Source organism: Arvicanthis niloticus, chromosome 14 (assembly GCF_011762505.2).
Source record: "Arvicanthis niloticus isolate mArvNil1 chromosome 14, mArvNil1.pat.X, whole genome shotgun sequence".
Taxonomy (NCBI): Eukaryota; Metazoa; Chordata; class Mammalia; order Rodentia; family Muridae; genus Arvicanthis; species Arvicanthis niloticus.
The window spans coordinates 21,467,357-21,481,284 of record NC_047671.1 but is presented as its reverse complement, the minus strand read 5'-3'; the positions used below and the strand labels follow the sequence as shown (position 1 = coordinate 21,481,284).

At 43.1% G+C, this 13,928-nt stretch overlaps 1 protein-coding gene across 2 annotated transcripts; it reads left to right on the top strand.

Moving 5' to 3' along the window:
- Nucleotides 1-22: 22 nt before the first annotated feature.
- Psmg2 (proteasome assembly chaperone 2) lies at nucleotides 23-13,207 on the top strand. Of its 2 annotated transcripts, XM_034518205.2 has the most exons (7): nucleotides 28-195; nucleotides 2,253-2,424; nucleotides 3,925-3,983; nucleotides 6,045-6,163; nucleotides 7,021-7,194; nucleotides 11,492-11,612; nucleotides 12,926-13,207. In XM_034518205.2, exons 1-7 carry the CDS (start codon nucleotides 139-141, stop codon nucleotides 13,016-13,018), a joined length of 795 nt encoding a protein of 264 aa, XP_034374096.1. In that variant the 5' UTR covers nucleotides 28-138; the 3' UTR covers nucleotides 13,019-13,207. The 2 variants fall into 2 exon arrangements, with proteins under 2 accessions (XP_034374097.1, XP_034374096.1); XM_034518206.2 differs by lacking the exon at nucleotides 11,492-11,612 and having other exon boundaries at nucleotides 23-195.
- The last annotated feature ends 721 nt before the right edge of the window (nucleotides 13,208-13,928 follow it).

Genomic DNA, 13,928 nt, shown 5'->3' with positions numbered 1-13,928 from the left:
GCAGGCAGTGCGCCGGACACCTACAGGACCCGAAGGACCCGAAGGACCCCGGTCGATGGTGAATTCCGCCTTCTGTCCTAAGGAGGTATCCTTGCTGTCCCGGCCCGCGCTCGAGCTTCTCACACGCCCACTGCGGTCATGTTCGTTCCCTGCGGGGAGTCGGTCCCTGACCTAACGAACTTCACACTCCTGATGGTGAGTCTCTACTTGAGTCGACGCTATCGCCACCCCGACCCGGGAAGCATCACCTGTTCTTAGGAGAGCAAGGCACATGTTTCTGCTTCAGGCTTTAAGCCTGAAAACAAACCAACCTGGAGGTTATCCCTAGAGGCGGCTGTCCAATTAGCACCTTTGTCAGCGCTCTCAAGGCCTGTCTGCTAGCTGAAGCCTCGTTTGCCTGTCAACTGTAATGTTTGTAGATTGCAGATACATTGCATATAAGCCGCACCGGGGAATCCCCAAGTTTTATCCGTGAAAGTGTTTTTATGTAGTCTGGGTCAGTATTGATATAGGTCATCAACTGCATTAGAGAGCTGATCGTAGCCTAACAGGCAGTTGTGGAATTAACCTTGTTTAGTCATCCGGAGGTGCTTATCATCAAAGTTTACAGTGTAGCTAGTAGCACGTGTATATCGGTAAGAGCAATAAATAAGACAGACGTTTGGAAAAGAGGAAAAACTTGAGATCATGGACCTGAGGAAACTGGGTGTGCGTTGACCAAGCCTGTATTTCCAGCACTCCAATCGTGAGGCTGGAAAGGCATCTATAGACCAGCCTGAAGGAGACCTGTCCCAATAAATAAGCAAATCAACAAGAACAACAAAACTTGAGGGGAGGGGGCCAAAGAAATAGCTCAATAATTAAAGCCTGAATGGCTTACAGAGGATGGAATTCTTACAGACTCACAATGGCTTACAACCAGCTCCAGGGTCCCAGACACCCCCTTCTGGCCACCGAGGGTACTGGCACTCACGTGTGCATGTACTCAGACACATAATTTTAAAACGTTTTTAATTTTTAAAAAAGTTGACAGGAGTAACACAAGGGCTTTTGATCTTTTAGGAAAATTAGTGACCGAAAAGATGGGCTTAGGCTGCCCTTCTGAAAAATGGATGTGTAAAACAGAGGTGCATAATCCTGGAATACTGCAAGTTTAGAATGACCTGTGATGAGAAAATAGGCTTGAAGCCTTGTGACCTACAAGGCAGCAGAGGAGAATGTATTTTTTTAAAGTAATATAAAAGGAGAGGGGGTTGTTATCTCTTCCTATTCTAGTATCAAGCAAGTAAGGCATAAAGTGTTCATTTAGGAGTGGCAACACATAGATAGTCAGGTGGTTAAGCAGTTAATAATGAAATGGTGAAAAGTGCCTCTTGGAGAAGTGGTCGAACGAATGGAGAAGAGTCGGTAGGGCAGTGGTTCTCAACCTGTGGGTCGAGACCCCACCACAGGATGACCTAAAACCATTGGAAATATCAGGTATTTACATTACCATTCATAACTGTAGCAAAATTACAGTAATGTAATAGGAACAAGAATAGCTTTATGGTTGGGGGTCACCACAACATTAGGAACTGTGTTAGGAAGCCTGGGAACTATGGAGGTAGAGCATGTGTGTTCACGGATTAACTCAGAGGTGAAGTTTATTTTTACATGGTAGTGAACAACTGTTAGAGAATTTTAGCTCTGCAGACTCCTGAGAAGTAAGGGTACGATACATATGAAAAATACACTTTTTTTTAAAAAAGAATAAAAACACAGGGCCAGTTGGTGGTGGTGGTGGTGATGCAAATGTTTAATCTCACCAGAGGAAGATCTCTGTGAGTTCAAATCTAACCTGGTCTACAAAGTGAGTTCCATAACAGCCAAGGCTACACAGAGAAACACTGTCTCAAAAATAAAATACATTTTTTTTAAAAAAAGAAATAAAAATATTATGGCTCTCTGCCTTTTTCAAGTCTGTAGCCATTTGTCACCTACAGTAAGTCTTTCCTTCATCATCCTACTTACAAGCAGTATTCATGCATACACTGTATTCTTTCGCAACACTGCTGTCTGATTTCTGTTTCGCACAAATGAACCACTTCCTTGGTAGAATGGAAATTCCACAAGGGCAGAAAGGTTTGTTTTATTTTGTAAAACAACCGGTGTCTTGCTGTGTGCCTGAGTGGAAGCATTCCATACTTTTGCTATCTAAACTTAAAAGTGCTGCTAATTTTGGTGATTCATAGGGCATATCTTTTTTATTTCAGCCAGCAGTATCTGTTGGAAATGTTGGCCAGCTTGCAATAGATCTGATTATTTCTACACTGAACATGTGTAAGATTGGTTATTTCTATACTGATTGCCTGGTGCCAATGGTTGGAAACAATCCGTATGCAACTGAAGAAGAAAATTCAAATGAACTCAGTATAAATACTGAAGGTATGTCTATGGCATGTTTTCCTACTATAGAGTATTTAGTTATTTGAGATGGGGTCTCACTGTATACCCCAGGCTTTTCTGGAACTTGTGGCCCTCCTGCCTCTGCACCTGAGTACTGGAATCACTGGGATTGTGTCCAGCTTGAGTTCTTTTAAACCAGGAATAAACTCTCCGGAACAAAGTACAGTGACACTATGTATAAAATGCTGTGTGCTACTTTGTGCTAACTTAAAGCCAGAAGTAGGGGCTGGAGAGATGATTCAGTCTTAAGAATACTTGCTGCTCTTCCAGAGGACCTGAATTTAGCTCACATCGCCACTCAGCCTCCTGTAACTCCAGCTCTAGAGGATCAGACATCTTCTGGCCTCCGTGGGCACTGCACTTAAGAGTGTGTATATAACTTAAGTTATACACCACCAAGTTTTTTAACTTAAAAAATTAAAAAGAAACTATAAACCAGGCATGGTGGCGCATTCTTATAGTCCAGCTGCACAGTAGAATTGAAACAGGGTGATTGCTTGAACAGACTAACCAGGCACATTGGAAGACCTGTTTCAAAACAACAAATAAAAAGCCCTAAAGGAAGGAGATACAGGACAGCAATTGGAAAGGGCATAGAGGTTTTTTTGTTTTTCCTTGTGTATGTTTGTGCTTGTGTCTTCATGCATTTGTTGTGGGAAGTGTACACATGTTCGAGAGGCTGGAAGTTGACATTGGGAAGTCTTCCTTGATCACTCTGCACTTTATTTATTGAGGCAGAGTCAAGTAAACCCAGAGTTCAAAGATACAGCTAGTCTGGCTAGCCAGCTTGCTCCAGAGATCTCTTGTCTTTCTTTCTGAGAGGTGGAATTACAGGTGAGCCACCACATCACCATGACTGTAAATACATGGTGTATTAGTCATGGTTCTCTAGATTAACAGAACTGATAGAATGAATACATACATGATACATTATAGTGGCTGACAGGCTATGTTCTGGCTGGTCCAACAATGGCTGTCTCAAAGAAAAGGCCAAGAATCCAGTGTTCAGTCCACGAAGCTACACACTCTAATATCAGCAAAGGAGGGTCTCAGCCCTCACAGGACAGATGAACTTACCAGCTAGAGTGAGGACGAGCAGGCAAAAACCAAATGCTTTCTTTTTCCATGTCCTTTTATGTGAGCTGCCACCAGAAGGTGTGACCCACATTAGGGAGCATCTTCCCACCTCAGACAATCCAGTCAAGAAGATCCCTCATGGGTGTGCCTAGCTAGCTGCTTGGGTTTGAGTTGATTCCAGATATAGTCACTTTGACAAACAAGACTGGCCATCACATGTGTGTTCTAAGGATCTAACTCTGATCTTCACACTTGAACACCAGCCCTAAAGCATGTGTTTTTATTGTTGAAAGTATTTAAATGCAAAAGCTGTTGTAACTCAAATGTAATTTGTCGTATTAATAATTTCAACTTAGCAACTTGTTCACTATATTGTGTCCTGTGATTTCCTTCTCTTTGTAGTATATTCCTTACCGTCAAGGAAGCTAGTGGTGCTTCAGCTGAGGTCCATCTTTATTAAGGTCAGTACGCTTACTGTTCTAAGTTCATTAATGTATGCTGACAAAACATTAGCACTAGGAATCCAGACTAAAGAATTATTTCTTTTATATTGTTTTATACACTTAGGAAAGGGCTTGATTTAATAAAGAATTTCATAATGTATCAGGAATGTTACTATCATTTCATTTTTACACTGAAAGGAATAGTGGATAAATCATGAGTTTTAACACATTCTCTGCAGGTAACTCTGCAGAAAAATTTTGAGATGTAAATCATTGATCAAAACATGTTCTAAGCCAGGCATTGGTGGCCCATGCCTTTAATCCCAGTACTCAGGAGACAGAGGCAGGCAGATCTCTGAATTAGAGGCTAGCCTGGCCTGACAGAGCAAGTTCTAGGACAGGGCTACACAGAGAAACCCTGTCTTGAAAATTCAAAAAAGCTCTAACCACCACTGCTCAGTCATACAAAAGTACTGTCATCACTCTGCCCTTCCAACAGCAATACCAGTGACCGTGGAAAGCTCCCTGAAACCCTCAGGCTTCCCATCTTAAAATGAATGACTGCACAGCCCTTTACCAGGGCCTGGGAGACTCCCTGGCTGTCTGGTAAAATAGTCTCTAGCCCCATCTATCTGTTCTCTGTAGCTGCACAGAGCAAGAGACTGCCGAGGAACATGGCCATGACTAGGGATTCTTCTGGTAGCTGCTTTGCATATCCAGCCTCCAGGCACACTGCACCTGTGGTGCTCTTCAGACACTATCTGTTCAGGAGGTCAGAAATTCAGAAGGTTCTTGTTTTTGTTACTTGAAACCAGAGTCATATGTAGCTAGAGTTAGAGTCGGCCTCTCTGGTGCTGGGATCGCAGATGTGTCATCTCATGCCCTGTTAAGAGTATAGTAGAAAAGTTAACTGTATAGTAGTTTCTTGTATAGTACTTTTTTTTTTTAACTTATTTTACTTAAATATATGGGGCAACAAGTACAAGTGTATTTCTCCCAAGTCATGAAATAGAATATTATCAACCACCCAAGGGCACATAGTGATACGGTAAAGCATCCTGAGGTGGACTGACTCCTAGAGCAGATGTTTCTTTCTGTCTGGCTTCCTTTCCTCAGCATTCTGTGTGAGGTTCATCTGGACCTCACAGTAGAATGCTCGTTTTCTCTCTGTGTGGCATCGTGTGATTTAAGTACAGCACTATGCCACTAATGCTCTGTTTTGTTTGTTTGTTTTCACAGTAGTTCATATATACTTGTATGTTTGGTGTGTGTGTGTGTGTATTGTTTTGATTTTGTTGTTGTTGTATTCAGCATTAGAGATTATTCCAAGCTACTGGACAAGCTCACTTGTCTAGTATATTTCATCCGTAAACATTCACATGGCTTTGAGGAACAAGGACAGAGGCTGGGGCTTGAGCTGAGCGGTAGAGCACTTGCCTAGCATGTATGATGAGATGACCAGGGTTCCATCCAGTCCTGGGAAGAGGCGCTTACGTTAGACAACAAGGACAGCCATAACCATAGCACCATTTGCAACCCTGACAACATTATTACTGGCTTGGAATGTCAGCCGATGTATTTAGTTCTCCCCAATTATTTCCAAAAATCTTTTCGGTTCTAGAATCAGTCAAGGCTGACATGTTCCATTTTGCAGTATCCATCCTTTCAGTCGGTGTCTTTAACTGTTCCCCTCCTGTTTCTGTTCTTCTCAGTATTGATTCCTTTGAGGAATCAAAGCCAGATAGTCATTACTCTGTGTCCATCTGATTAGTTCCTTGTGATCATAGTACAATGAACTTTATAATAATACCTTATAGATGACTGTGTAGTTGGTTAAATACAAGAGAGAAGGGACGTTTTCCTTAGGATAGAGATCTACATTCTTTACAATTTATTTTATGATCGTAAAGATATATTAAATCAAAGTGAGTGGACTGGACAGTGCTGATCATTTCAGTGTCAGCAAATCATGACATTCATTGTCGCATGAGGTAGGTAGGGAAAGGGGTACATAGGTTATCTTTACACTCTGAGATCTCAATTCATATTTTCTTTCTGTTATCTCAATGGCATCTGAAGTATAAATCCAAGTCATTCTGTGAAAAACTGCTGGCCTGGGTGGAAAGTAGCAGCTTTGCCAGGATCATTGTTCTCTCGAGCAGCCATTCATATCACCGTAATGACGCCCAGCTGCGCAGGTGTGTCTTGCCTTCCTTACACTTTATACAGTGCTCATTTGTTTATTGAGTGTATTTAAAGAGCAGTATATCCTTTCCTAACTGGAATAGGTGGGTAGATCTCAGCTCCTGAGGCCAGCACAGTGACCAGAAGGAAGAGGAAGAGAACTTCTTTTTTTCTTTTTTTTTCTTTTTCTTTTTCTTTTTTTTCTTTTTCTTTTTTTTTTTTTTTTTTGGTTTTTCGAGACAGGGTTTCTCTGTATAGCCCTGGCTGTCCTGGAACTCACTCTGTAGACCAGGCTGGCTTCGAACTCAGAAATCCACCTGGAAGAGAACTTCTTATAAGCGCAAGGATCAAACCAAAGCTTTATTCTTGGCAAGCGCTGCTGCTAAGTAAACTACTCTCGGCCTCTACATTAAATAGAGGTGTTGGAGAGATTAAACCAACTTTATTTATTTCCCTATATGCAACCATTTGTATTTGTAGAAATCCTTTCAGTATCCTAGTATGTCAGTAGGATCGTGTTTGTACATGGTAGAGAGGCATACACATGCTGTAGATCAAACCGAGGTTATAAAGGTACATTATGTATACAGTAGAGTGTGGTGTGGTTGTGCTGGAGGTCAGACCCAGGGCCTTACACTCCAGGCAGACACTCCACTATGATTCCCCAGAGTGAGTTCTTAAATAGTAAATGAGACAAAATTTATTAGAAATAGAAATAGAAGCTTGTATATTTTATCACAGATTTTATAAAATATTATATGGACTGCTCTCATTATTACCCTAAGATTTGACTTTTTGTTTTGTTTCATTTTTTGAGACAGGGTTTCTCTGGTATTTGTATTTTTTAAAAAACATAATATGATTTTCCTAGTACGCCTTTCCGGTATCTGCTTACACCTTGTTTGCAAAAGAATGTTCAAAATAAAATCAAGAGCCTGAACTGGTTAGAAATGGAAAAGAGTCGGTGTATCCCGGAAATGAGTGATTCTGAGTTTTGTATTCGAATTCCTGGAGGTGGAATCACAAAAACACTCTATGATGAAAGGTGAGTTTCTCTGTCTCTTTCTCACTATTGATTTATACGGAGTCTCAGGAAACCCAAGCTGGCCTTGAACCCCTGATCCTCCTGCTTCCACTTCCCAAATGCTGAGATTGCAGGCCACCATGCTTGTTTGCTTCCTTCCTCCCTCCTGCTTCTGTTTGTACTATAGGCTAGCCTTCAGCTTACTGTAATAGCCCAACCCAAGATCCTCCTGCTGACCCCCCAGAGTACTTGAACTAAAGCAAGCACTCCTACCCTGATCTATAAACTCTGTCCTTTGGGTGGTGGCTAATCCTTTATTAAACAATTACTGAGGAGAAAAGACTTGTCCTTTGCTGTTTGTTTTCTGCAAGTTTTACAGCTTTTGTTTTGTTTGCCATCTTTTATGGTAGTTGATGTTTTGTAGTGGTATATTCTGATTCTTTTCTCTTCTTCCCTTTGTGTTTTATACTGTTTGCTGTTCAGAGGACTGAACTCAGGACATCATGCATGAGTTCACACATGCTTGCACTCTGCCTCTGAAATAGACTTCTAGGCTCTCTGTAGAGATCCTATGTGGTTCCCCTGCTGATTACACACGTACCTACCTCCAAGTTATCTAACTGAAACTTAACACTAACATCAGCTGTACTGCGTCCCTCCGGCACACTGTCAACACGTTTTGTCTTTATTTACCGCATGCACACTAACACGACTTTACAACTGTTTTAGATGTGTATACAGTTGCTTTTGATTAGTCTATGAGTTATAAACAAGAAGGTGTAAATGAAAGGAGAGGTGAGAACTAGAACAGTATCATATTTCTCTCAGCCTTTCTTCTTGCAGATTGACTTTTACATACATCCCGTGTCTGCTGTCAGATTCCTGGTGCTGCAGGGGCTAACCAGTGTTCCTTGCTTTATCCCTGCATCCCCTCTTAATCTTCCTTCATCGTGTGCCTGATTAAGTTCATGGACAACAGAGCCATGGTTATGAAAGGAAGATGTTGCTCACAGGAGGCTGTTGACAGCACCATGTGTTCTGCTCTACACTCTGCTATGAAGAGAGATCAAAATGAGCACCATCTCTGTGCTCCCTCAAAAATAGACTTGAGTGAGCCAGAACTAACCATAGACAAACGCATCTCTTCTCTGCTATTGCTCAGAGACATTTTAATAAATCTGTCTCACTGGACATAGTGTCACATGTCTACAGTCCCACATTTTGGAGGCTGAGGCAGAAGGATTGACAGTCCTAAGCTAGTCAGGGCTACATTGTGGGACTGTCTTAGAAGTCAGTGGACCTTCAGCTTGGTTGCTTTTACAGGCCTTGGTGGAGTCATTGTAGCTAATACTGTAATGTGAATAATAGCAAGGTGGACACTACCTGTGCTGCTTGGCACTCTCCTGTGCTGCTTATGCCTGATTCACTGCAGATACACACACCTTTGCTAGCCACGTGAGTAAACAGTTGACAGCTAGAAGCCTAAATGACTTGCTGAAAGCTATACAACTAATAAATAGCAGAGTCGGAATTCAGTCATGGCCTCTAACCCCAGACACTGCACTTTGAGCTCTGTTTGTTTGTTTGTTTGTTTGTTTGTTTTTTGTTTTTTGTTTTTTGTTTTTCGAGACAGGGTTTCTCTGTGTAGCCTTGGCTGACCTGGAACTCACTCTGTAGACCAGGCTGGCCTCGAACTCAGAAATCCGCCTGCCTCTGCCTCCCAAGTGCTGGGATTAAAGGCGTGCACCACCACTGCCCAGCCCCACTTTGAGCTCTTAATCTCCTCACTAGCAGGGTTAATCCCCATGGTCAGTGGCACGTTAGAGTTTATTTGTAATCAAAGCATTAAACTTCCTCCTTGTTATGTATGGATTTTTATGGTTTTGCCCCCTTCCCTGAAGTAGGGATTTAACCGGGTCCTCTGCAGGAACTTTACCCCTGAGCCGAACCCCCAGCCCCTCCCGCTCTCTATGTTGAGAACATTCACCATTTCTCTCCTGAATACTGTATAAGCCTTTCAGTTTGTCTGCAACTGTGTGTGTGTGTGTGTGTGTGTCTGTGTCTTACCATACTTACACATTATCCCTGCTTTCTCTCCTTCCTGAGAATGGACTCTATTCCTAGGACATTTCTTTCAGCTGTTGCTTCCTTGTCTGTCACCCACTCAGCGGTTGTCTGACCAGAGCCAGGAGGCCCTGTGGTCTCCATGTTCTCTGGTCTGCCTGGGCAGTCTGCAGCTTTGAGTTATTCTTGTGCCTCACTTGGCCTATCTTCTTTGTAGCCTAGATACGCGTATCAGACAGCTGAGAGTGCTGTGGCAAAGTAGGATGACCCAGATAGCCCAGGACAATAGAAACATTTCCTCTCACAGTCGTGGAGTAACTAGATCCTGTTCTTGTAGACAGCTGATATGTTGTTTGTGTCTATACAGCAAAGTTCTCTCTTGAAGCACAGCCATGATCTGCCTTAACTAGGATTCCCCTTTTATGAGCTCACTGAGCCTCAGTTACCCAGTAAAGACCCTTTCTCCTGCTGCAGTCGCAACATGATGAATTGTGGGAAGGAGCAATTCAATCCATAGCATCTGCTTACGGGCTCATAACCGACTGTCCTATGTGCTCTGTCCTGACCAGCTCTGCTCTCCCCACACAGCATCAGCAGGTAGTGGTTGCCAACAGTCCCCAGATGAAATCTATCAGTGATTTTATCCAGCGCTTGATTTCTGCTCGTTAACAGGCCATCGAAGGGCTTCCACAGTCTCCACCTGACTCCTTCTGGGTCCCCCGTCCACTCTGCTCTCTGCCCCAATAACTGTTGGCAGGACAGTTCCTTGAAGGGTATTGCCCTCCTGCTCTTGTTCTCTTTTCTTGTCCTCACTTCTAGTTTGCGAGAGTCTGCTCTTGGTTCACCGCTTCTTGCATACTGATGCTTCTGCACATGGGGCACCCCTCCTTGTACCCTCCACTCTTGCTTCTTCACAAGTCAGATAGAAGCCCAGGTCAGATATACTGTCCTCTTAGTAAAAGAAAAAATGAAAAACCAACATAAATAACTGCTTTTAGATAATGTCCAACAGGCAGCACTTGTCTGTCGTCCCTGAAATGCCCTGTAATTGCCCTAACTTTCTGTTGTCAGCTACCATGTGGACTGCAGCACAGCAGGGACAGGATGAACAGTCTCACAGTCTGCACAGCTGAGGGACAAGAGATGAGATGGGGAGGCTAAGGTGACACGAAATGCAGGCAGAAAATCAGAAATAGGATTGTGGTTCTAGCAGTCGGCTCAGGCCTCGGACTTCTCAGCCACAAGTGCAGGGTGAAACTTCATAAGGCCAGGCTTCATGGTGGGTCAGTCTGCCAGTCTTCTCTGCCTCTCTTTCTCTGGTGCTTGTTATGTTGTTTCTGAGACAGATCTCACATAGCCTAGACTGAGCCCAGCTCAGCAGCTTTCCTGCTTCAGTCTCTATTGTGCCAGGATTGCAGTGTGTGCCTCTGTGTCCATGGAGGTAGGGCCCATGAGACCTCTTACAGATGAGAAACTTTAGAACCCAGAAGGAACTTACTCAGCACATGTGCTAAGTGGGACAGCCAGAGTGTGAATCCTGTCATTCTGCTTTGTTCCTGATTCCAACTGATTCATGAATAAGGATGGAGACAGTGAAAAATAAAATCTGCTGTTGCACACCTTTAAGCCTAGCACTCAGGAAGAAGAGGCAGGAGGATCTCTATGTGTTGAAGGTCAGCCTGGTCTACAAAATGAGTTCCAGGACAGACAGGGTTACATAGAAACCCTGTCTCCAACAGAACAAGTTATCTATAAGGAATAACCTTTCTTCCTGTTATTGTTTCATTCTCTTCCCATTTCCTTTCACTGCTTTAGATTGTTAAGAGTGGCGCCAAGGCTGGTGTTTCACACCTGCAATCCCAGCACTTGAAACATGGAGTCAGGAGGATCAGGAGTCCAACACGGGAGCAAGTTTGAGGCCAGTCTTTGCCACATAAGACCTTGTTAAGCAGGACTGTTAATTTCAGTCTCTTTGCTTCTGAAAAACCACTCTCAAAGTAGGCTTTTGAAGTAGCACAGGCATGTCGTGTGTGTTAACAGCGAAGGCTGTAGAAAGGCTGGCTTTTCCTGAGAATGAATGAGGTACACACTTGCATATTCCCCAGGCTGCAGAATATATGTAGGACAATGGGAGGTAAGAAATCTTAGGATGTCATGTCTTTTCTTGGCCAACATGAGGCAGGTTAACTTACACACTACTGTAAGCATCTTGTATCAGGAGAAAACAATGAATTGTTCTTTTTATTTCTTGTAGCTGTTCTAAAGAAATCCAAATGGCAGTACTGCTGAAATTTGTTTCAGAAGGGGACAATATCCCAGATGCAGTCAGCCTTGTGGAGTATCTTAATGAATGGCTTCAGATAATCAAACCATGTGTAAGTTTTATACAGCGTAAGTCGCTGTGCTATTCACTGTGTCCGTTACTTGCATTATGTGTAAAGTAGGCTAAAGAGGTGAAAGTTTGTTCAATAAATACATATCTCAGCATAAGCTTTAGTTTGAGCCAAACTTTTGAAAATATATGAGAACAGCTAACTAAGCTGTTACCTCATTGGTTAAGGCAGGTTTGCAGACAGGAAAGTCCTGAGTGCCTCATTGTGCTCTCTGTATACATCACAGTAATTGAGATGACTTTGGTTTGGTTTGGTTTGGTTTGGTTTGGTTTGGTTTGGTTTAGTTTAGTTTTTTGAGACAGAGTTGCTCTGTGTAGCCTTGGCTGTCCTGGAACTCATTTTGTAGACCAGGCTAGCCTTGAACTTACAGAGATCTGCCTGCCTGTGCCTCCCAAGTGCTGTGATTAAAGGCATGGGCCAGAGACACTGCCACCTAGCCTGTTTTGTTTTGTTTTGTTTTGTTTCTATGTTTTGTAGTTTTGATTGGCTGGCTGTTTTAGAGCTTGCTATGTAGATAGGGCTGGCCTCGAATTTAGAGAGATCCTCCTCTCTCTGTCTCCCAGTGCTGGGATTAAAGACATGTGCCATCACCTCCTGCCCCTAAGAACTTCTTAAAAGAGTAAACCAGACTTGTGTACAGTTGAGTGCTTTAGGGGATTATAGTATTGCCATGGCCTTGTGAGCAGTACCATGACTCTCTAATAAGTTATAGATCATTATTCCCTGCCATGAAACGAATGGTATGCCTGGAGAAATGAGCCTGTGGGCCCCACAGAAGCAGCAAGGCCAAGCATGATGTTGCATGCCCTAATCACAGCACTTGGGCAGAGGTAGGCAGACTAATGTGAGTTTGAAGCCAGCTTGTCTACACAGAGAGTTTTAAGACAGCCAGAGCTTTATGGTGAGATCTTGTTTCAACCCTCAGCCCCAGCCCAAATCTGCAAGTTACCTTTTTTTTAACCCCCTCCCCCCCAACACACACACACTTTGTATTTAGTGAACAAGGTCTTATGTACCACGACTGCTACACTAACTGTATAACTGTACACCTTCCTAGTTCTGGCACTGCTGGAGACCCTGCCATGCCCACTCATGTTCCTCTTGAATCTGATTTACTTAATACACTTTATTTGTAGCTATTTTAGCACATTATTGAGGTAAAACTTAGAAACCTATTATTTTATATGAAGACAAACTGATAGCTTTGGTTTTCCTAATAAAAACCAGCTACAAAAGCGACCGAAAGAGAGATTTGATAGTGAGACTAAAGATGAAATATCTTCCTGTTGTTACAGAGCGACAACCCCACAGTCTCTGCCTTGCCATGGAAGATCCCCAGCTCTTGGCGGCTGCTCTTTGGCAGTGGACTTCCTCCCGCACTGTTTTGATGTTTTCAGTTTCTCCTTCGTCCCTCAGAGATCACAAAACCAGCTGTTGGGCATGTGCTGGACAGAATTTTGTGTTGCCCGGGGATGTGTTAGAAGTGCTATAGAAAAGAGGTTGTAGAGGTTGTTGTGCTTGTTATAGACAATAAATGTAAATTCTGTACAATAAACTTTATTTCCTTAGCAGTTTTATCTGAAAAGTATCCCTTTTTGAATCAGTACTGTATTAACTTTCTACTTCTGCTATAATAATTATCACAAGCCTAGTGAGACAGACGCCCTAGTTTACTTGAGAGGTCAGAAGTCCACAGACCCTTACAAGGCTGCAGTCCATCTGGTGTCCTGAGACCCTCGTTATTCTGATAACTAATACAGTGATGTCAAACAAAACCAGGAAGGGGAAAGGCTACTACCTGTGAAACCAAACAATTCTTTATGTGTGTGTAACCTTGGCTGTCCTGGAACTCACTGTGTAGACCAGGGTGGCCTCCGAGTTCTGCTGCCTCTGCCTCCAGAGTGCTCAGATTAAAGGTGTGTGCCATAGCTGGTGTTTGCTACTTTTTGATTTGTTCTTTTTCCTACCCTTTACCCCCTGTCCCCCAGTTTCACCCCTAACACTAGATAGGAGCAAAAGAAGGACAGGGGAGAGAGATCCCTGATCTCATTACTTTCACAATCGCTCCTCCCAGTTTCCAGCCCAGTCCTCTCTCAGTTCCCCAACAGTCCGCTTAAATAGTCCCTCCTCCCAATTTCCCAGTACCAACATCTCCAAACTATAACAACTGTTCTAGCCTAGCTGCTCTGCTCAGCTTCTCCTTGCTTAACTGTCTCCTTAAATGTCTTTTCTACCAACAGCCTTCTCTTCTCACTCTGCTAGCCCGGTTCCCTTTCTCAGCCAGGTTTTCTGTTGTTC